Genomic DNA, 21,765 nt, shown 5'->3' with positions numbered 1-21,765 from the left:
TGGCAATAAACTTGATTTCCCTCCAATGCGGCATACAGAAACTGCTAGTACTGATAATCGCAGCACAAATATCCTGAGCATTTGCATTGCAGAGCCATTTATGTTGATACTGTGCAGGGTCAACGATCTTTTTAGCAGAGGATAGGCATCAGACTTAAGAACCCATTGCCTCTTTCTGGCTCTAAATATGTGAGAAAGACCAGGCTCTTGGACATGTCTCCAATTTCCAAGTCTTTGGCAGCACGTGATGGGAGGAGTACCTGCTGGTAACGCGTGGGTTCCTTGCGATGCGCTCCACTTCCTTCCTGACCCGATCTGCGTGCCTGTCGCCCATCCTGTGACCCCACACAATCCGCCTCTCAGACCTAAATATCTGATTCACCACAAGCATATCAAGACCAGATGCAGATCAAGCACTCACTTAGACTGCTCAAGCAGTCAAGCAGGCACGTCAAGTAGTCAGAATATCTCTTCTAAGGCATGAAAAGGTGTGCATGCACACCGGTTGTTGACCTGGCAGTGCAGTGTCAGAATCATGGATGCAAGGAATAAGCAGCATGCAATGCTGCTGAACTATAGGCTTGTGCAAATGAACAAAAAGCAAAGGTGAGAGGAGTGACGGGGGGCGCACTTGCGCAGGGTGATGGACATGCGGCGCTGGGAGACTGGGGGCACGCAATGCATCGCCACGTCAGCGCCATTGCCCTTCAGCACCAGGCACGACCCTGCAGGACGCCGAGACATCCGCTTCTGTCAGACATGTGTCAGACATGGGAGTGCACGCATTGAAACGAAATTTGTCCTAGTACTTCCACCCCAGGCAGTTGGCCACCTTCCAGCAACAGCTGCTAGAATCTTGAGACAGACCGACCATGCTGGGTCCCTGACCGTGTGCTACTTGTCTGTCTGTGACAAAGATGTGGAGCACAGCTGCATGCAGCGCCATCACCAGGGCACCAATTCACACAAATCGGAAACATGGTCCAGGCACCTTGCAGGGGGGTCTGTTGGCTAGCCTTGTCAGTGCACAGTCATAAGAAGGAGGAACTTGCAGTGTGGGGAAATATAAAAGGTGGCAGGAGCGCACCGACGGGCAAGGGGATTGTGCAGTGGTTGCCACCAAACTTGCCGGGCCCGAGGGGGATGAGCTTGGCGCCAAACATGATGGCCTGCTCGGACAGCAGCGAGATGGTGCAGAAGGGTCGGCTGAAGTCGTGGTGGTCTATGTGCGGCGGGATGCAGTCCTCCTGCGCGCATCACAGCGGGGTTGCTGAGCCTCACATGCACAGTCACACGCCTGCATCCCTTGGAGAATACTTGAAACGGTTAATCGGCCACCTAAGGCGGCAGGTGGCATCATTGGGGGTAATCCAACAACTCCTCCTGCCTGTCATCCACCCTTGAACAGTGGCCCCAAACATCACTGGGAACAAGGAATTCTGCAATGAGAACCAGGAGATTAACAGGCAGGCCATCCAAAATACAAGCTCCTTGGTGCAACCTGGCCACAGAAACTTGCTGCTCCTCATTGCACGGAGTACAAACCCCAAACACAATCACAGCAGGCACGGAGCCTTCTTACAGACCTTGCAAATATCTCGCTGAGACGCTGCTTTGTGCACACGTGCAAGAACATGAACCTTGCTTGGACAGTGACAATGACACAAGGTCCTACAGCCAAAGCGTGCACAGACCTGGTCGTAGATGTTGATGATGGCAGAGTCGGGGGCCTTGGAGCGCGGCATAACCCCCCAGCGAACCAGGCGGTGCACGAGCGCCTGCAGCATCGGCGGCATCGGCTCCACAACCTCCTCGGCGATGATCCCTGGGCCACATCAGCGTGCCACGTGTCAGGAGTAGTAATCGATGTGCCACTGCCTGATCTGGCCAGTGCGCAGAAAGCCGTAAACATGGCCTTTGCACGATTGGGTGGGGTCTCTCATATTCCGGCCACCGCGCAAAGATTTAAAGATCAGAGCCATTCCGGCGGTCAATGGGGTCTTTACCAAGCAAGTACTCACATGCGTGGGCAACGTTGTACACATGGGATATGGCATAATTTGATGTTATTGGCAGACCAGCCATCTACAGTGGCAAAAGGAATTTGATTTGCACACGGAGTATACAATCATTGCAGCCATTGCTGGAATTGTTTCAGATGGACTTCTGGTCTTCCTTCCCTCCTATGGAAGGCCAAGGCGGGTATTTGTCAGTCCAATGATAATTCCTCCAGCGGTGTGCTGCAGAGATAAGAAGCGCACCCGGCTCGCGGCCCTCCCTGTCAATGGCGTAGTTGTAGCAGCAGCCGAACTGCACCGTCACGCGTCCCTTGCCCTTCATGTGCTTGCGGGGTGCCGAGAACGTGCGCCCACGCAGCAGCCCCTGCACACCACACCCACCGCGTTCAGGTCCCGATTTCCTGCCAATTGTATGCAGAAGGTGCAGCCCCACAAAATCGCCATAAAATGCTTGTCTGCTCATACCGACCTGCAATTTTGCGCATGTAGCCGTACATGGGAGAAGTGCAGAATGCCTGCACATGAATCAGTCAGCCGGCAACCGGCACGCCAGATCAGGCATGAATCACAATTTGAAATTCAAAAGTGCAGATGACAGCAGATGACTTACTGCGCGGCCGGCCTCGACCCAGCTCTCGATGGCGCCAACGACGCGTGCCTGCTCCTGCGCATTGAGCAGCCCCTTGTGCAGCTCCAGGCCCTGCACCACGTTCACAGTCCCCGGCGGGCCCCGCCGCTTCACCACCTCGTCAAACACAAAGTTCCTCTTGCTCCGCATCTGCACCGCAGCCGTTCCACATAAGCTCTCGGGCAAAATTCGTGCCCACAAAATATAAATTTACATTATATACAGTATTACATTATTTTCCTGAAAAAAAGGCAAGATACGTCCTGCAGACAAGCTGCCTCCATAAAACTCGAGGTGACCTGCAGTGAAGGAAGAGCATAACCCGCCTTGCTCTTTGACGATGTGAATAAGGGCGCACACTAATGTCCTCTTCCACAGCAAACAAATAGCAGGACAAAATATGCTCACTTCAAGCATGGGTCACAACCCCGCACAACATATTCCTAGAAAATGTTCTTCAAGCGAGCCGGCACTACTGAGCAACTCTTCAGCATGCCGTCCGTTGCTTATTGATGGGTGTTGAATTGAATGCGTCACCTGCTGGCGCTTCTCCACGTCTGTAGTGGTGTCTCCCTGTAGCCTCAGGCCGGCCGTCAGCTCCAGCGCCACCACATCCACCTTGGGAGCCGCCGGCTTCTCGGCAGCTGCAAGACAGGCCATAATCTCAGCACAAAACACACCCACCATGCACACAATTTACACCGGGGACCTGCACGCACTCGTTCACTTGTGCAGGTATTGGCAAAAGACAAAGAGCCAAAGTTCCAAAGTAACAATCAGACCCGGAATCGCTCTATCAATGTCAGCGGAGATCAGCAGCACCTAAAGGGCCAGGCTCTCTGACGGCGATACGCACCTCCCCGGCAACATCAATCTGATACCAAGTGAGATTCGTGTGATTATTACATGGAGCATCATGGGTATTGAAAGTCAAGCACCCTGCACTGACAGCTTCTGCAGCTTGGCTGCGGTGTCGCCTGCGCCCCAGGCGCCCTTGGGGGCGGCTGCCGGTCCTGCGCCCAGCGCCGGGAAGTTCTCCTCCATCTTCGCCGCGTCCCCGTCCCACTCCGGCCTCTGCAGCAATAGGACATCGGAGCATTCACTTGTGGTGTCTTCGTTATTTCCACTTACTATATCTAGCCCTTTCTACTCGCAAGCCTAATCGTGAGGGTGGCAATGACCACAAGGTACATGACAGAGATACAATTCGGACTTCTTGAAGCACATGCAGAAGCGAAATCAGGAACGGCGCACACGCAAGCAGGCCCGAAGCTCTCACAGCACGAGCTGGTGATGAGGGCAGTTATGGCATGCTATGAACACTGGCAGGTTGCACAACCCAATAGCACTAAGCTTGCAATGAAATAGAAACCTACGCTGGTGGCAATGGCGAGGCCCGGGAAGTCATCGAAGTCGATCACGCCGCCCTCCGCCGGGTCCGGAGCCGCGTACTCCGCGTCGCTGCGCCCAATCACCGTCCCGTACTGTTCCCTGCCAACCAAATCACCATGCATGTTGAGGTCCTACTCTGGCAACATCCTCATGATGAAATATGGGGACATTGCTGGGAAGAAAACACTGTTTATCCTGGCAAAGGCACGGGAGGAAGTGCAGCACCTGCGATCCCATCCCTGGTCTGGACTGGCTCCTCGCTGCTCGGCATCAGCATCCCTGCACACAAACGCAGGCCATCAGTCACACACCAAACCCTGCCACAAAACTGCAATATATCCATTGCTCAGCTGGCATTCAAGCTGCTAAGCAAGCCGACAGGCACTCTAGGCCATGAATTACTGGTTCCAGGGTGGATGTTAGTGGCAGTAATTGCGCACCACTCGCGGCGAGGCGGCTGGTAGACGCCGCCCTCCTGGCGGCCGCTGCGCTGTGCGCGCTGCGGCGGCGGCAGCGGCGGGGGCGGCGGCTGCGCCTCTTCCCCAAACTCCGACTTGCCCGCGTCCCATTCCCGGGCGCCCCTCGGCCTCGCTGTAACACATACAGATTCCATTCACAAAATGCAGCACTGCAACATCAGCACGCCGGCACTACACGTTTTTAAAGGGTGTGCCAAGAGTGTGGTGTTTTTGCAAGACATCTGAGGAGGTGCTTATGCCCTTCAGATGCTTCTTGAAGGATCCACATTCAGGGCACATAATACTGCAGGCCTCATAGCAGCTTTGGCACTACAACCACAAGGAATTTCCAGTGCTGGCAGGAAAAACGGCTAACAAGCAGACATAAAGAAAGACATCTTCACTCAGGGGTGGCTGCTCACGTGGGGGTGCAGGGGCCTCGTCCTCCTCAGACGGCTTGGGGGCTGGGAAGAAGGTGTCAAAGTGTGGCCGGCCGTTCTCCGGTGCGCGGCCGTTTGGCGGCCCGTTTTTTGGCGGCCCGGAGGGTCCCATGCGCATGCGGGTCAGGTGCTCCCGCAAGTCCCCCTGCTTCGCCGCCGGCGTCTGCAGCCGCCGCGGCGGCCCGGGGCCAATGCTGTTCCCTGCCGACTCCACACTGCAGAGCATGGGAATTGCATGAGTGACCATGGGCTTAGACATCATGTTCCACCCACCACATCGTATCATACAATTAGCTAGGAGTGGTCACAAAATCAAAAATACAATGCACAGCAAACTAGCATTCACGGCCCCTGCGCGTTGACAAGCACCACTCAGGACTCCCAAATGTCAATTTTGAAGGGACTGTCCTTATCAGGAGGAAAGCAGCAGTGCATGCTTATGTCTGTCTGATCAATAAAAACGTGCCTGCCCCCCTCGCTTGGCGGAGCAGCGGCAGCACGCTTGCTAGCGAGCAGGTTGCGCAGATCATTGTGTCGCAGCTGAGCAGCTCCACGGTCCTCCTGCAAGCATGACAATAGTCAGCGGAAAGGGATCCAGGACAGTGTGCAGCACATATTGTTATTTAAATTGTCTGTGGTACTAGCGTCAGTGGTACTAGCGAAGCGCCTTGCGAACTGTTATGACACATCCTGTTCCACTCCTGCATCGCATGCGTGCAAGTGCAGCCTCCAGCTGCTGCGCTAATGCTGTAGCATAGACGCAGGACGCTGTGTATGCAAGTACACAAAGCAGTAAAGCTCACGCGTCCTCCAGTACGGAATGGCTACCTGTGTGCCGTTTGCGGGCCGGCTGCGGGAGAAGCCTGGGGGGCTGCGCTTGTCAAAGCCGGGGGGCGCGGCGCCAGAGGGTGCGCAAGGCGTTTGCTGCTCGAATCCAGGGGGCGCCGGAGCGCCAAACCCTGGAGGCGGTGCCATTGTGGCGGCAGCCCTCTGCTGCCGCACTGCCACCTGCAATTTGAATTTTGAGAAATTTGAACCACATGTAAGGTTTCGTCTGCTCTGCCGGACAAAGCTCTCCATCATGATTTGGGTGGAAAGACTTGCTGCTGTCTGGCTTCAGTGATGGTCGATCTCAGGGGAACCAAGGGCATCCAGTAGCACTGCATAGGACTACTGCGAGGAGCAGTGGCACAATGGGAGCACAGGAGAAGCGGCATGCAGTATCATGACAGGTGCACAGTCAGAAGACTTGCCTCGCGCGGGACGAGACTTGTGGTGGCGATCTTGTTGACCACAGAACTATGAGGAAGCTCCTCATCGTCTTCATCCTGAATAAAAGGAAAATGCTTGTTACAGGGCCAGCTGAGATAGCCAAGCAAGGAATACAGAGCCTGTGACTAGTGGAAAGTGAGAAATTGTGCGATGCTGCTACCCATAATTTCATGGTCCATAGGACAGCCGTGATCAACCCGCTTGAGCTAATTCAAGCGATTTCTGACCTGATGCAAGGAGCTAAGGAAATAGCGGTGAACAGAAAATGCAACCGGGTCCTCACCTCACTCATGTAGTCATCATCCTGGCGCGGCCTGCTGGGCAGCGGCCTCTCCTGGGAGTCCCCATCGCTGTCCTCATCTGACTCACCCGAGTCTTCATACCTGCCAGAGCGGCCGCGCTGCACCGGCGTCACAAAGACCGCGTCGTCCTCTGCATCAGTGAAAACACCATCTCGCGTCTCAAGATCTTCTCACCACACTCAAATAAGTGCCATGCCATGCAAGCTGCCATGCTGCTCTGGAGCACCCCTCGCGCATTGCAACAATGCCCCAAATGGGGTCTCTATACAGTTGTAGGCATGTTGCATGAGGTCAGGCAACGATGGCAATACAAGACAGCAGGTCTGCCGCACATATGCGCACAGTATGCCGGTGCGATAAGTGACAGGTGACACTGTATGCTTACCATCTGACTCGGCGTCTGGAGTTCTGAAGCCGTTTGCTTTGTGGCCATTCGTAGGCCGTCCACCCTGCATGTAGTATCAACTTCAGAGACTCCCCTTGCCATGCCTTGGAATTTGTTCAAAAGAGCTTCAATGCAGGAGTCTCAACGAAACACAGAGTGTCAGCTCTGTTCGCGCCAAATAGATTGAATAACATGCACCTGCGCCAAGCGCAACAGCCGCGCTTCATCGCTGTCCAGGGAGTCCCATCTGGAATTGAAGCCTATCATCTTGTCCCGGTACTTCATCTTCTCCTCCTCGTGTTTCTGCGGCACGCAGCATGGACATCACCTCAGTAAGCACACGGAAACTGCACCCAATTTGTGCTGCACCCACTCTTTGCTCCACATGACTCATACTACCACCAGAATCAGCAGAAATGCCCTGCAGGTCTCCATGGTGAGACAGGCTGTGTGTTGCTTGCTTGTCAAACAGGCTGATGCCTGTGGAGCCATCATGACAGGGAAGCAGGAAGATCGGCGCAGGAACTCACCCTTGTGGCCTCGTTCATCAAGGCCTTCACCTTGTTTTTCCGCTGGCGGACTAATGCCAGTTCCTCTTCCACCTGCGGTGCAGATGTGAAGGTGTCAGTCAACCAGGGCATGTCTGCTTCTATGGCACAGGGTTCTTTAGGGGCACACACGCGCTAATGGAGCAGGAGTTATGCTCAACTACCGTCTATATGTGCATCAACGTGTGCGTGATGTGGTCAAAAGCAAGTGAGCTACTGATCGCCACTAGGGAACACACTATAGAAATGAACAGGGGCTCAGATAAGTGCATATCCTGCAATTGACTACTATAGTTGAGTGCTGCACAGCAATCGCACATGAAAGGTTCACGACCCGCTACAGAATGGGGCAGGCTTTAATATGGCGATCGCTTTTGCGAGTCAGAGTGTGGGTGCTGAGATTTTGTTTGGCTCGACTGTGTTCGCAGTTCTGCGCTTAGGAATCGGTGACTCCGACAGCAGGCAACACAAAGAAAATTTAATGTGGTGGATACCTTCATTGTCGAGTGTGGTTTGTCCCGTCCTTGGGGTTGGGGTGGATGTTGGACCTCCTTGAAAGGCCGAATTCTGGGCTTTCGTAAGTCCCTACGCTAGTATGAGGCGTGATACTCACTTGACTTAAGCTTAGTTGTAACAGTCAATCTGAATTATTTTCATCAAGCAGCAAGTTCCCAGGCCCCTGCAGACACCACTGCTCTCTTTGGGAGCCTTTATTCTAAGCTGCTGATCAATATGCCCTCCGCACAGACAATAGTTTGCCTACTGATCCTCACCGACTGCCTGGGGGGTCCGGCAATTTCTCTGGTGCCATTTATCTTCCACATGCACCTGACGTGTGACCTCAACAACCTGTTTAGGCCGCCCGCGTCGGAACTTCTTGCAGCTTCTCCACAGCAATTTGATGTCCTCCTGTAATTTCCACACATCCAAGGAGCTGCATATGTATGAATTGTCTGCTAAATGCATGCAGCCCCCTGCTCGACATAGAGGCTGTTTTCGTCCTACCTATTGTGCAAGCAGGATGCGTTCGGCATGCGTTAAGGGGCACTGTGGATCTTGACCAGGACTCTCGACTGGCGGATCAGTCTCTATTATGGAATCTAAAAAACGTGTCCCATTCACACATCAGCTTAATTAAAAACACTGTCACCTTTGACCCCTGTCAAGCAGACATCCTTGTGCACTTGCAAGTGTAGGGGATTGTTCCCTTGCAAGATGTCCATATTGCATACGATCAAAGCTGTAAGGTCCCATCTGTATACGAGCGCAAAAGTGAGCAATTGAGATTTTTTCAAATCTGACATGCTGTGAAGTTAGCAGGCCTTTAGACTGTCAATACTAGCTTTGCTGGTATAGAGAGATATATCTCTCTCCAGACAGCTGGTCTGCTGTGCTGCTTCCATTGCTGCATGATGAGCCCATGGCAATCTTAAAAATCCATCCTCTCTGCAAGAAAGTCATTAGTCAGTACTGCGTCCCTGGAGAAGGAGCTAATATTGGGCAATCATGGCTGCATGATGCATCCGTACGGTGTAGCTTTTGTCAAAATTGACCAGTAAGAACACATGTATACACAGCAAAGGGTTACATCCTATGGATGACCTGCCCAGATTGAAACCCAAATGTAACACATATCAGATCACAGCTGAAAGCATTATCGATTACCCACTGTCAAGAGCCACACAGATCTGTACCTTGAGGCTTGTTTCTAGAATCTGCAGTTGTGGCACGGTCTATTGGAAGCGATGACCACATGCCGTGTGTAAATGGCCGCGCATCTGCATATTTTTATGGCAGAGCGCAACCTCTGCAGTGACGCCAGAGCTCATTTACTGTGCAGCATTCTCCTGCTCTACCTCTTGAGGCGTCCATGCATTTCACGGCGATTTTCATGCCGCAAATAGCACAAGGTTCATTGTTGTAACACTACCACTTTTGACAATTCTGTGCGCTGGACTCCTCGGAGAGCACACTACTGAGGACATCCAGTGGGATCATGAGCTCCTGCGAGCCGATTGCAATTGGACACCTGTAACAAATCAGAGCGGTCATGGTGGATCACAGATGGCAGACAGGACACTGCCAGGGTTATAGGACACTGCAAATTTTGCCTTATTTCAAAGTAAGGGCGTGCTTACCAAATTTGCACGGAAGAGCACCCAGCATCAAGGGCTCGTCTTGTGCTGGAACAGGGCTGTCTTTTTAACTTGCAGCTGCATTGTTGGCTGGCTGAGCATCTTCTGATGGGCTTTCAGCCTCAGCTTTCTCCAGCAGCTGCTGCAGGACTGTCTCCTCACACTGGACAGGAGGCAACAGGAAGCTGGTTGATTTTCCAGGAATGGAATGCACCAGGACAGCAGTACTGAACAAGATAAGGAAGTGCAGTTTTCACTTGTTTAAGCACCAGTACTGACCTTGAGACGTGTGATCTGGTTGGCAACTGCGATATGAATCTTCTGCAGTCCCTGCAGCTCTGCCAACAGAGCCTTCTCTAGCTTCTGTCCACGCACAAGAAACAATATGAGATGCATATCTTGAGTATATGAGGACCTTGCCTGTTCAAAACATGCAAAGCCTGAGGTTTCACCTTGCTTGATGGTCGAGACATCGAGAGACAGCGTGCATATAAATCCCAAGACTTTTTGATTGAGATCGCAATGATGATTGCTTGTCCAATTGATAATCACAGCACAATCCTTGGAGGCGAGGGTTGATTGTGCCAAGGATCGCTCGTGCGACGGCACCATGTGGATCGCCAGCTCAGCAGCTGCATGATCACCGAAATTTTCCAAGACTTGGGCAGCAATTTGCTGGGGACACGCAAATTGCTGAGAAATCTGATGCTCACGATTGCCTGATCTGTGCGCTCGCATCAGGCCCTGCAGAAAATTCAGCGCGATGGGCGCACTAGATAACAGATGCGTGAATAGGGTGGTGAACGGTGCGAGTGTTGGAGCAGCGCTGGGCGCCTCAATTGGTACGCTATGTCACAATCAGCGTGTAATCTTTTGTCATGCGCTTCGGATGTCTTTGCAGCACATTGCCTGTTAGGGACCTGGACAGGCACATCTTGGTCTGCCTAGCCTGGAAGCTGCTTGCTCTAGCGATTCTCACACCCATTTGTAGACTGAATTATCCCGTATACTTTTTGTCGTTCTAATTGCTACAGCTATCAAACTGATTCGTTTGCATAGTGTGAAAATTGTGGCTTATCAATTGGCCTGGTGTTGCAGGAGCTCTGTATGGCACATATGAGGCGTTTCGATTCAAGGTGCGCATTTCCATGCTATTGTTTCTTTGATTGCTTACCTGAATTTGCAAATTCGACGAGATCGCAACCTCACGAGGAATTGCCTGCAAGCAGGTGCCTGGACTCTACAAGATCAGATATGTTGGGCAGACAACCCTCAGCAGCGCTGCGGTGAGACGGCTGCTTTGTAGATACAACCAAGTACTTACGTGACAGATGTCAAACTGGAACAGCGGGCGTGTGAAGTCTGGGAGGTGGTATCTGAAAGCTGCTTTGCTGCTGCAGGTTTTTGGGCTATTCCTTGGAGCAGGATCGTTGTTACACTGCGGGCGACAATGATGGGGAGTCTGTTGAGTGAATCTTCACTGGATCTGAGCAGCGGGAATGCATGCATATGAGTAAATAGGGTGGCCTGGCCTGTATCAATACAAACAGTTTGCTGCCTGCTTCGTTACCAGCTTTTCAATTTGCCATTGAGCTTCCTTGTCCTAGGACTGCAGAGCTGAGACTCTTTGCTTCTGGAAGTCCCAGAGAACGGCTGTCCCTGCAGTCTTGCAAAAGTATATGGCGTCTTTGTGTGCTCCAAAAATTTTGTAATGGATGCTGTCAAGTTTGGGTGATTGCAAATGCAGTGGAGACCCTGCAGCGATTGTTCTGACCAGCGCTGACTGGCCAGCCGGCTCCCTGGGAATTCAAATCTGGAAAGAATCATTCTCAACGAGTCACGTGCGGGTCATTGGGGGGTCTCGGCGGAGGCAAGCTCCGGATCCGTGAAATTCATGACAGCTGCAGTAGAGCTCATATCATCTCGGAAGACATCTTTTCAAGCCTCAAAACAACAAGAACACAATTGCTGCTGTCAAGCTGCAGCTGTTCAGATTTCTGCACAGACACTGCTTTGTAGCACATATCAAAACATGGCTCAATTGATCAAGCACTTCAGGAACAATAATTTCAGCTGATAACATCTTCGCGGTTGTTCAGCAAAAAAATCTCAGAGCCTTGCAATTTGCAAGCCTCTGGTGTCACCAAATCATTCAGTACGCATTGGCACACACCCCTCTCACAACTGGCCGCGCCTCCCAACAGAACAGCAAATGGACCCAAGGTCAAAGGAATGTTACAGTAAATATTTAATTTTATGAAGATGCTCCTCAGCAGTCACCATAGCAGACACCCTGCACAGACCAAGCAGAGGCGTAAGATACTTACCAGCATACTCTTAATCCTTCAAATGCCCATCCATTCATCCAACACTCACTACACAGCATCCTGCAATACCCATGCTTCTGTATGAAGCGCAAAACAAACAGTTCAGGGGCGCTCGCCCAGTCGCAATTGCCCTCAACAGCATTGACCAAGAAGAGTGGAGAGCGACGATACAGGAGTCCTTAATATGCCCAGTCCTTAGGACTGGAACGCATGTAGCACGATGATGATGCAGGGAGGTAACCCACCTGGTAGCAGTTGCATGTAGGCGGAGGATTGCAGCCGCCGTTGCGCGAGGGCGGGTATGGGCAGCCGTACAGGGCTGCGGGCAGAGCGTTGGGCTCCTTTGTCCCAGACTCCAACACCACCTGAGATGTAGGATTTGGTGCCACGTATTGCACTGCCTGCACATGCATGCAACACTTCATTAGTTCCTGACATGCCAAAACAGGAGAGAGTATTCATTGAAATGACTTAATTGCTGTTGGAGACAAAGTCAGGGACACAACTCCAGGGTGCAGGTAAATTGCTGGGAGCCAACTAATCAGGCAGCAGAGTGCAGTGAGCACCAATGACCCCTTGGCATTCCCTTCTCACAACTCTGTTCGGGTAAATCATCACAGCATGTGCGGCTTGATGCACTTTAAGACCTGCCTCTGAATGGTGCCTAATCTGGCTCGGCATGCCGAGCAGCCATGACGGAATTGCATTCACACCAGATCAGGCAACGTACCGAGTTGCGCCGAGCGGCGGCCAGGTCAGCGACGGCGGACTTGAGGTAGCATGACTGCACGTCCGACCGTCCGGCGGCGATGCGCGTCCACGCGGCGCATGCCGAGTCACCGGCGCATGCAGCCGCGCATACGTCGCGGTTCTGAGTGTGCTGCACCACTCGGTAGTGGGGGCCGGTCACGTTGACGTAGCCGTTGCTGTACTGCAGCGTGTTTGCTTGGCCCTCTGCAGCCAGTCGCAGAAGTTGTTATCAGCAAGCTTCCTTGCGTCAAGGATTAAACAGGCACTGTACAGGCAGGGTTGTAGCTCTGAACGCTTTAAGGGCCCCAGGGAATCCCTTATCTTGCACATAAGAGAAATCCTGTTTCCTCCAGGATCTTTCAATTTCCCAGCAGATCCAAGCAAGGTCACTGCGCTGACTTGAGTGCGGTGCATGTTGCTGGAACAAACAGAGAGACGAGTTCTCACCAGCAGTGGGTGTCTGCTGGGCAACCTCGGCAGCAGACGCGTCCTGCTGCAGCAGGCTCGCGCCGACGAAAGCAGCGCCGCCCACCGACGCGCCGCTGCCGCCGCCGCCGGCCGCGGCGTTGCCGGCCGCGGCCGCGCGCTCGGCCTCGCTCTGCGTGCCGACCGCGCCGCCGTTGCCGGCCCCGGCCTTGCTGGCCACGGACCCGGCCGATGCGCCCTGTCCCGGGCGGAAGGCCGCCGCCGTTGCGATGCTCGGCGCTTCAGCTGTGGCAGAAGCTCCGTCACCTGCCAAATTTCAATTTGGTCGTCAGCGGCCAGGAGGATGGTAAGGGCTGCATGCGGCACAGCATGACTCCGGTTGCGAACAAGGTGTCCTGCTTGTTGAGAACCTATGAGTGTGGTGAGAGAGGTGTGGCTTGTAGATCTTGTGCTTGTTGCCGGCGGTCAGTTGACATCCGCTCAGAAGAGGTGCAATCAGCCGGCAGTAGATATAAACGGGGAGTGCTGATTCACCTGCGGCGGAGGCATCGCCCTCGGCGAGGGAGCGGCTCATGCGCGAGGACATGTGCTGCCCCCAGCGGCCAGCGGCATGCTGGTGCTGCACGCGCGCGGCAGCTGCCGTGAAGGCGTCCGTGCCGTGCTGCCTGTGCGCCGCTGTTCCCATGTTGTTGTGCGGCTTCACCTGGCTCTCCTGCGCACACGACCCATTCCCACCATCAACCTCTGCTGCACCTTCTGTGAAATTTCATCAAAAAATCATTACTGAGATCCTGCTGCCAAGTGAGGACATCTAGCAAGAGAGCACCCTATTTGCACCCGACAGGACGGCACCTCGCAGAGATTCATGTCTTTCCCTGTCTACTTACGAGGAGGTCACCAGGGTCTCTAACAATGAGCGTCGCAGTACAATACCGCCCTCTACATTCCATGATGAGGATCTTGCCAAGAAGGTGATTTGGCAAGTTTTGATGAGATTGGTACCTTGAGCAGGCGGCGGGGGTTGCCGGGGTGCAGCAGGCTGAGCAGGCGCCAGCTGGCAGCCTGCGATTGGCCCTCACCAGATCCCAAATCTACGTGCATCAGATCCGGCTCGTGTTGTGGGAGCCAAGCGCCAGTAAGAAAGCATATGCCCAGAATTGCCCACGCAATAAAGAAGGCTGCAGTTGCAATCTTCGACCACTTCCATCTCTTCTGCTGCTGCTTCTGCTGCTGCTGCCTGCGGTCCTTTCCTGCTGGCTTCCTCTGCGCTCTGGGACTCACTGGGTACCCTGCACCGGTGTTGCACACACTTCAAACAAAGTGCCACCAGTGCAAAAAGGCTGAGCACAATGATTGGCCAAGCCTTTCGGCATGTAACCTTGCCGCCAGCGTGCAGTTTGCAACAGCCATCGCAGCAACATGTACACTTGTGCATCGCTAAGTGACGACTCCCAGATGTGTTTGTCAAGAGACAGACTCCCAGACGGCAGAGCAGACTCTTCCATGCTGCTGCTTTAGGACCGCGGCTGTGAGTGCGCCACTGACAGCAGTCTTGTGTGCATGCTGAGCAGAGCATTCAATTGAGACTGCTGTGCTCACCTAGCGAGGCTGCAGAGCAGATCATACCCCAAGCCGCTGCCATAAATGCTCCTCTAAGCACTTGAGTTGAAGTGCCGGCCAGTGCTTAGAACTTGCTGCTAAGCGCACCTAGCGAGGCTGCAGAGTAGATGGTGCGAAGCTCAGGGGCGCGGCTGGCGCCGTCCGGTGCCCCCCGCTGCAGCTGACTGGGCCGGCGGCCCACAGAGGAATTTCTGCGCTTTAGCATGTTGTCGCTGCCCTGTCGCGCGTAGCTGCCACCGCGCGCCAAGTCCTCGAATGCGCTCGGGAGTGTCTGCGGCTCATTGCTCTGCAGCGGCTCTGCCCAGTTCTCGTTGTCGCTGTCGGGGCCTCTGAAGCCTGCACATTTGAATTCGAATTGGCTAGGTCAGTTGCACTCAGTCAATGCGTATATAATGACGGATGCGCTGGTAGTAGCATCATGGGTGTCAGCTGCAGGATTGCGCTAAGGATCAGGCCCAGACAGGCACAGATCACAACAAGCAAGGCTTTGTGTGGCAGGGTGTGCTGGGAACTTGCACTGCTAGCAGATGAATTTTACACTGCGTATGAATGCGCGATGACCGTGCTCAGACCAGCAATCAGAGGTTACTTGGTGGTATTGAAAGGATTTCGGATAACAATGAAGCTTGGTGAGTGCTGATAGTCCGACATTTTGAGAATGGGTTTCGGATGTCTTACCATCTAGAACTGAAGAAATGGACACGTTGGTGCCTGAGATGATGCGCCTCAGATTATCCCTTAAAAATCTATCGTTGACGGTCCTGGCGAGGGAGCCAAGCGACTCCAGGGACATGATTGGACCTTTATCACCAGCGAAGCACCTACTGTCACAAAATGCTTATGTTGAGACTTCAGAATGTATCTTTGATGGCTGCCTGATATCAATCGAAAAGGACGCGCAGAGAGCTAGTGTGACATCAGACGACGGAGCCTCCGATGAAGGGTGACGGAGTGGGCAACCTCGCGACGGCAAGGCTCACCTTATCGAGAGTTGGTCGTGCTTCACTGTCAGTGCTGAGCAACAATCTCACTGAGGTCTCCGCACGGCAAGTGATGACGGAGATGCAGCTTATTCCTTGAAGGGCACGTCACTCCAACGACTGACCGGATACTTTAACGAACGAGATTCTATCCAGGCAGTAAAACCTGGCGACGAATCAATAAGCTTTTCTCTTGGCTGTGCTGCCTACCGAAAGCACTCTGAACAAGTAGGACGTGGTGATCGGAAGATCAAGCCCTCGCAAAGAGATCACTGACGCCCTTTCTGACGGAGGTGACGAAGCTGCCAGCGCAACGCGTCTTTGACGTTTTAGGCACTTTTTCGAATTCGTAATTCGTGAATATCGAGCTGTTTGGAAGATCGTGCTGTTGCGAACCTCTGGTGCCCTTTTCGTCCTGCGAATCTGCCTCGCGAATTGTGCGGTTGACTCCAGGAAGATATGGTGCAGCTTTGGCGTGCACTTGCAGCAGGAGTCACAGTCACTGACTGTGCAGCTATGCCATTCAGTGAATTCCACTGCGGCCTTCAGTGAATGCATGGCATTGATGGCATCATGATAGAAGTTTCAAAAGTGCAGACTCTGACTTCAAACGCAATCTTGTAGATGTTTCAGTGCTATGCAAGATTGAAGCGCACAGAGCATTAGCATGCCATGCAAAGAGCTCAAAGTCTGCTGTCCCAAATTCCTCTTACAGCAATAAGTGTAAGGTGAAATCAGACACCCTTTTCCGAGTCATTCAGCGCCTAAACAGCTCCTCTTGAGCAAGCCATGAATCTCTGCCATATTCCAGGCACCTCAGTTGCCAGTCGCTATACACATGATTAGTTCAAACACCGGATGTGCACGATATAAAAGAAGGTGACAGCAAAAGCCCTCAGCTGAACAGCTGCTGCAGACACAACCTGACACCATGGCATAAAACTTCAGTCTCTATAGATCATCCCTGCTTCTGAGGGAGCCTGCAGCTCCCATCAAGAACAGGAGACAAAAGACCCGGGAACTCAGTAAAAAAAGGAGCGCCCTTGCGCAGACAAATCCTCCGGTAATTAAATCAAATCTTCCTGTACAGATGTTTCCAGTGCCGTTCTTGCATTTCAGTGTTTTCGCGACAAGTATGGCAAAACCGCCTCACCTTGTTCCCTCACACTCTTGAGGCTAATCCCATTTCATGGGACCACTCAAGATTTTGCCAGAAGAACAGGGTCCTTTCTTTTGGGCCTCACTTGCAACTGCAAAGCAGGTAGTTGCTAAGTTCTCTATGGCTAAGTCTTGACAGTTCTGGAGCTGCACGAGACAAGCCTCTGCTCGGTTCAACCAACGGCAAGGTGCCGTTGCTAGTACCTCGTTCTTTGGCACTACCTGTTGCTCTCACTCACACTCACACACTCTGCTGTACAGTTCACAGTTCTAAGAAAACACTACAGTGCCCGGGGCAGCCACAAGGCACACTAAAAAGAGGCACACAGACTGACGTCTAACTACAGTTCTACGCTACTGTCTTGCAAGGTCTGCCGAGGGCTGTTGCAATTGCAGTATCTAAGACTAGCGCTGCAGAGGCCTCTGCAGCTGCTTTCTGAGCACTGGCTCTCCGGCTGTCATTTCACTGGCATTTCTCTCGACCCTCACAGCACTGCATGCATGCGCAATTGCGCGATACACCCAGAGAACGGCGGCTGCCTAGGGTGAAATCACTCGCAGGGGAGTGACCACGAGCATCATGCGGCGGCCACCGGAGACGCTGGTTACTGAACCCCTGAGCTGCCCGGACCGTGACGCGGCGTTCCCGGCAGCTGCCGGCGCCTTCTGCACAAACTGCGCGGCGGCTCCCGCGCCGCCGCCGCCGCTCATCATCCCCTGCCCTTGCCCTCCAGCCGCCTGCTGCTGCACAGTCTGCGACCGCATCGCGCTGGTGACAAGAGTCTGCGCGGCGCCGGCTGGTTGCGCGGTGACGAGTGTTGGAGGGGCGGTGGCGGTTGTGGCGGCTGCAAGGGGGGTGGCAGTGGCTGTGGCGGCCTTCTTAGGGGTCTTCTGGTTAAGGTTTGCGGAAGTGACCTTTTGGCCGTTGAGCATGGCCGGGCCGCTGGGGGCTGTGCCGGCATTTTTGCCCAGCTGCCCTGAAGGATTCATCTCGTTCTCCCCCGATTCCTCACCCCCTGTGGGGTCCACGGCGATCTTCCCTGGCCTGCACACAGACCAGGCTCCTGTCAGCCTCTGCCGTGCACCCTGAGGGGCCCTCTTAAGCTCTATTTCGGATTTGCAGTGGTGCACTGAGGCTGACAGCAAAAAGGAGGCCATATTGCTGCAGCTATTACGGTCAATGCGTGCTTTTTGCGCAAGTTGAACCTCTAGTGATGACACGTGCAACAAAGCAAGCAGACGTATGTAGTACAGGGGCCAGGGACAGAAGTAACAGGCTCGCGGTCAGGTCAGGCAGGGAATTCAAAGGCGTGCAATGGGGAAAAGAAGGTGAGAGGAGCAACTCACTGTCGCACAACTGTGGCTGAGCTGGCATCGGCTGCTCCGAGCCTCACTTGCTGCTGGATTGCCAGGACAGCAAGCAGCACTGCTAGCCTGCTGCTGATGCGGTGCCTCCTGCTTTGCTTGTGTGAAATGCTGCTGTACATTTTAAATGGTTTGGAGTTGGGTGCGGAGGAAGGGTCACAGTGCCTGCAGGCATTAAAATAAAAGGTGTCAGAGAGTGGGATAATTGCAGTCTGCGCAAATGGGCGTTGAAGAGTTCCCCAGTTGGATGGTAGGAAGCATATGTTCTGCTGGTAACAGTTCGACATGCCTGCAAAAATCAGCAGTATGGCAAAGGCAAGCTCTGCTGCAGAAGGATGAATGTACAGGGCTGCGAGGCCTCCAAGCATCCAGGTAATCTGAGCAGAATGCTCACCAGTCTGTGAAAGTGCTGTGAGCTGCTGGGCACTCCTTGCTGTTAGCCACTGACGCTAGTGGTCCTTGCAGATCCGTTCTGGTGGTCGGAACGCCTGCACCAAGGAAACGAATACACGTCAGGCAACGAAGAAGGTAGTGCTCTTTGGAACTTGCTGTTGGAAATCAATCCCTGTATATCTCGCTCGTGCTCCCCATTGTATCGGGGTGACGACGGCCGCACAATGATTGCCACCTAGACATAATTTTCGTTCCCCCAAGCGCGAAAACTGCACGGTGATATTGCTGAAGAGTCTCAACTAGTGACTGAACTATGCTGGAACCGCGACGTGGAACTTCCGACAGGTCGCTAAACGCTCTGATCCCATCAATTGCGGAACCACTATGAACTTCTGTCGACACGACTGAATAAGAATGGCCAAACAGGATCCTCCCTAGTAACCCCACCTTTGGGCGCCCCATTGCCATCGACCGATGCGGTGACCAACAGACCTAAAGCAAGGCGTTCTTCCACTATCGACATTGCTACTCAAAAAAACACGTTGGCTCCGATGGCCGATACAACGTCAGCAGCCACTGTACGGACACTAGCTCGACGCAACGACAGATCGGTGGAACGCACTAGCACCGATCCGTTGTCCTTGCAGGTGCTTCGATGGAACGTTGGGTCCCCAAAGGTGAACTATCTGTGGGAATTGGTAAACTCGCACCAAGGTAATTTCGACCTAGGGCCAGTACTCTGCAGCGCGACGCTCACCTTCACAACGTCTGTATGCAAAGCAGAACTGCCAAGGTACGGGGGTCTCCGCTCCAAATGCACAAAACTCACGCGACACTTTGAAAAGATATGAGACGACTCGAAGTAAGAATGGGAGGTCTCCGGCGGAGATACGTTATTCGCAAGATCATCAGGACGCGAATTCAAGTATCAGTAAGCTTCCGTGCTCCCGGGATCAGCAGCCGCGATCACTCACCCCTTCGCCAGGCTGTCGGCTTCTTCAAGTGTTCCCTCTTCAGCCACGCTTTTGAAAACGAACTTCCTTTTCCCCTGACAGAATTATCCTGACACTGAGCGGCTGGGTGGGAGGCAAACTCACCATAACTGCAAGGCATTGCCTTTCATCCATCTCTCTTCTCTTAATTAGTTTCTGCGAGGAGTGAGTCATGCATGCATGCGCTGCAACTGCGCTGTGTGACCAAGGGAGCAAGGCATCAAAACAATATTGCCGGCATCCGTCTATCATAGATGATATTCCTCAGAGTGTCAGATCCAAGTCAGATCGGATCCTGAGTCATGCCTGTGTAGGCATGCGCATCACAGGGCATGACCTCCACGATGTATATTGTATGCACCGGCTGGCAGAGGGCGGTCTAAATACTGAGCACCGTGGCCACAGTTGATTGGGTCTTGCTTGGATCTGGCGAGTCCAACAAGGGGTAGGGGGTACCCCCTACTCCGGGTGGAATTGTGGCAACCTCTAACTGCAGCTTGCCTGCAGGACAGATTTTCCCTTTTGGCATGCCACTATGGGAATGGCCAGTGCTCCGAAATAGGCTGAAGGGGGTTGAAGCTGCTGAAGTGTGGCAGATGTAATCTGAAAGCTCATGAAGAACTTCAGGTTTGTTACATGGACTGCAGGAAAAGCGTGTAATTAATTAATAATAAAAATGCATTATGTATATATATATATTATATACAATTTATATATACATGTATGCACTGCAACTTCTGGCAACTAGTGAGGCCGCGGTGGCGGCAGCTGCTAATATATGCTTGAATGCATTGTGTCGAAATTCCTTGAAGGGGTACTACAGAGCGGAATTTTAGTAAATACCAGCAGTGATTTCAGAACAGTGATTTACACGTTATTGACTCGACTTATTGTCGGACAAAGCATCATGATGAACAGCATGTCTGCATGTCTTCTCAAGGGCCAGTCTGGAGGACAAGCGCGGAACTCAGGTGCTCAAGTCGCACTGCACCCAAATATTAAGTGCATACAAGAATGGTCACAGCCTCAACTGGCTCACGACTACACATGTCAAATGCACTCAGCAGCCTCTTAAACGGCAGTGCATTATCGGACAAAACACCTCCTGAGCTCAGCATTAAAGGTGACGAGAAAACAAATTGTGAAACTGCGAGGGTGTTTATTGCGACCACAAGGCTCAAACTAACAGCAGCGATGGTCAAGGGAATGTATAAGAAGATTGTCTGCCACAGCAAAAGACTGGAAAAGCAAAGAGAACACTTCTGTACACAGACAGCATAGCTTGCCAGCGCGCCGGCTGACATCACTTGTTATTATTATTGTTTTTACCTATCCAAGCCACAGTTGGCTTGGATAGGTCGCAGCAGCGTTTCTATGACAGCCTTCCAGCTCGGCCTACTTTGGCACTTGACATCACTTGTAAAAAAGGCTATATCAGTTCTAAGATCTCTTATCAGCGCTAGATCTTTCATCGAAGGAGTATTCACGCATTAGAATGCCACCCAAATCCTGCCCCGTCTAGTGGGAAAACACCCTTAAGCCCATACCTTTGGGTTTATTCATCAGAAAAACCATCAATTATGTGCAATGTCAAGCAGTTCCTTTGCTGCAGTGCAGCCTTTCCTGCCAACCTCCAACCTCAATTTGCAAACAGCTGCTTGCTTGATACAGGCATCTACAAAGAAAATTGCGCATGCATCAACCAACTGCAGCCACTAGAAAGCTGCTGCCATCTCAAAGAACACAGTGCTCCCATTTGTCTCCTTCTCAAAATCAGGTGCCTCACTGGAGGCCACTGCTGCTGCTGCAGGGCAGCCCGACACTTATAAGTGTTCTCAGCAGAATCCCCTGGTCGATTTCCTATGTACACCTGTAAATCTTCTCTGTACAAGCCTGCCTAGTCTGGCGCCCTCAATCTCTGCTGACGGCCTCACACAATGGGGACTTCTCTTCTGCAGGCCACATTTACAAGATGTTCTTCTTATATGCATGCCTGAGGCGGCCCACAGCACAGTACAGCATTCTTATTTGCAGCCAAAACTAAAAGCAACTCTCTGCTGGTCTGACAGAAGCAGGGATGCCCAAAGCATCAGCCTTGCGCTGTGCGCTGTTGCTCTGCGCATCCCTGCAGCCAGGCTCGTTATTTGTTTTTCTCTGTGTTATTCACTTTTCCGCT

At 52.8% G+C, this 21,765-nt stretch overlaps 5 protein-coding genes across 5 annotated transcripts; 1 reads left to right on the top strand and 4 right to left on the bottom strand.

The window, feature by feature from the left end:
* Positions 1 to 573: 573 nt before the first annotated feature.
* Positions 574 to 2,805, bottom strand: COCSUDRAFT_20284 (hypothetical protein; the record flags this gene model as incomplete). Its single annotated transcript, XM_005643355.1, has 5 exons — positions 574 to 725; positions 1,088 to 1,247; positions 1,695 to 1,825; positions 2,262 to 2,382; positions 2,629 to 2,805. Coding segments are annotated over 5 exons (741 nt in total), but the record flags the coding sequence as incomplete, so codon positions are not given.
* A 2,473-nt stretch (positions 2,806 to 5,278) lies between these two features.
* COCSUDRAFT_59794 (hypothetical protein) lies at positions 5,279 to 7,536 on the bottom strand (the record flags this gene model as incomplete). Its single annotated transcript, XM_005643354.1, has 7 exons — positions 5,279 to 5,287; positions 5,399 to 5,497; positions 5,765 to 5,944; positions 6,492 to 6,640; positions 6,896 to 6,959; positions 7,094 to 7,198; positions 7,426 to 7,536. The coding sequence occupies 7 exons, from the start codon at positions 7,534 to 7,536 to the stop codon at positions 5,279 to 5,281; spliced, it is 717 nt and encodes a 238-aa protein (XP_005643411.1).
* A 2,721-nt stretch (positions 7,537 to 10,257) lies between these two features.
* COCSUDRAFT_26086 (hypothetical protein) lies at positions 10,258 to 11,301 on the top strand. The gene is made up of 4 exons (XM_005643353.1): positions 10,258 to 10,420; positions 10,677 to 10,714; positions 10,808 to 10,864; positions 10,979 to 11,301. The coding sequence occupies exons 1-4, from the start codon at positions 10,342 to 10,344 to the stop codon at positions 11,030 to 11,032; spliced, it is 228 nt and encodes a 75-aa protein (XP_005643410.1). The 5' UTR covers positions 10,258 to 10,341; the 3' UTR covers positions 11,033 to 11,301.
* A 546-nt stretch (positions 11,302 to 11,847) lies between these two features.
* Positions 11,848 to 15,494, bottom strand: COCSUDRAFT_59793 (hypothetical protein; the record flags this gene model as incomplete). The annotated part of the gene is made up of 8 exons (XM_005643352.1): positions 11,848 to 11,871; positions 12,151 to 12,306; positions 12,636 to 12,859; positions 13,103 to 13,387; positions 13,616 to 13,793; positions 14,084 to 14,370; positions 14,789 to 15,037; positions 15,380 to 15,494. The coding sequence occupies 8 exons, from the start codon at positions 15,492 to 15,494 to the stop codon at positions 11,848 to 11,850; spliced, it is 1,518 nt and encodes a 505-aa protein (XP_005643409.1).
* A 1,885-nt stretch (positions 15,495 to 17,379) lies between these two features.
* Positions 17,380 to 19,120, bottom strand: COCSUDRAFT_45020 (hypothetical protein; the record flags this gene model as incomplete). The annotated part of the gene is made up of 3 exons (XM_005643351.1): positions 17,380 to 17,884; positions 18,599 to 18,692; positions 19,045 to 19,120. The coding sequence occupies 3 exons, from the start codon at positions 19,118 to 19,120 to the stop codon at positions 17,380 to 17,382; spliced, it is 675 nt and encodes a 224-aa protein (XP_005643408.1).
* Positions 19,121 to 21,765: the final 2,645 nt, after the last annotated feature.

The sequence above is a fragment of the Coccomyxa subellipsoidea genome, assembly GCF_000258705.1.
Source record: "Coccomyxa subellipsoidea C-169, whole genome shotgun sequence".
Classification (NCBI taxonomy): Eukaryota; Viridiplantae; Chlorophyta; class Trebouxiophyceae; family Coccomyxaceae; genus Coccomyxa; species Coccomyxa subellipsoidea.
This window is presented reverse-complemented; position numbering and strand designations above follow the sequence as displayed.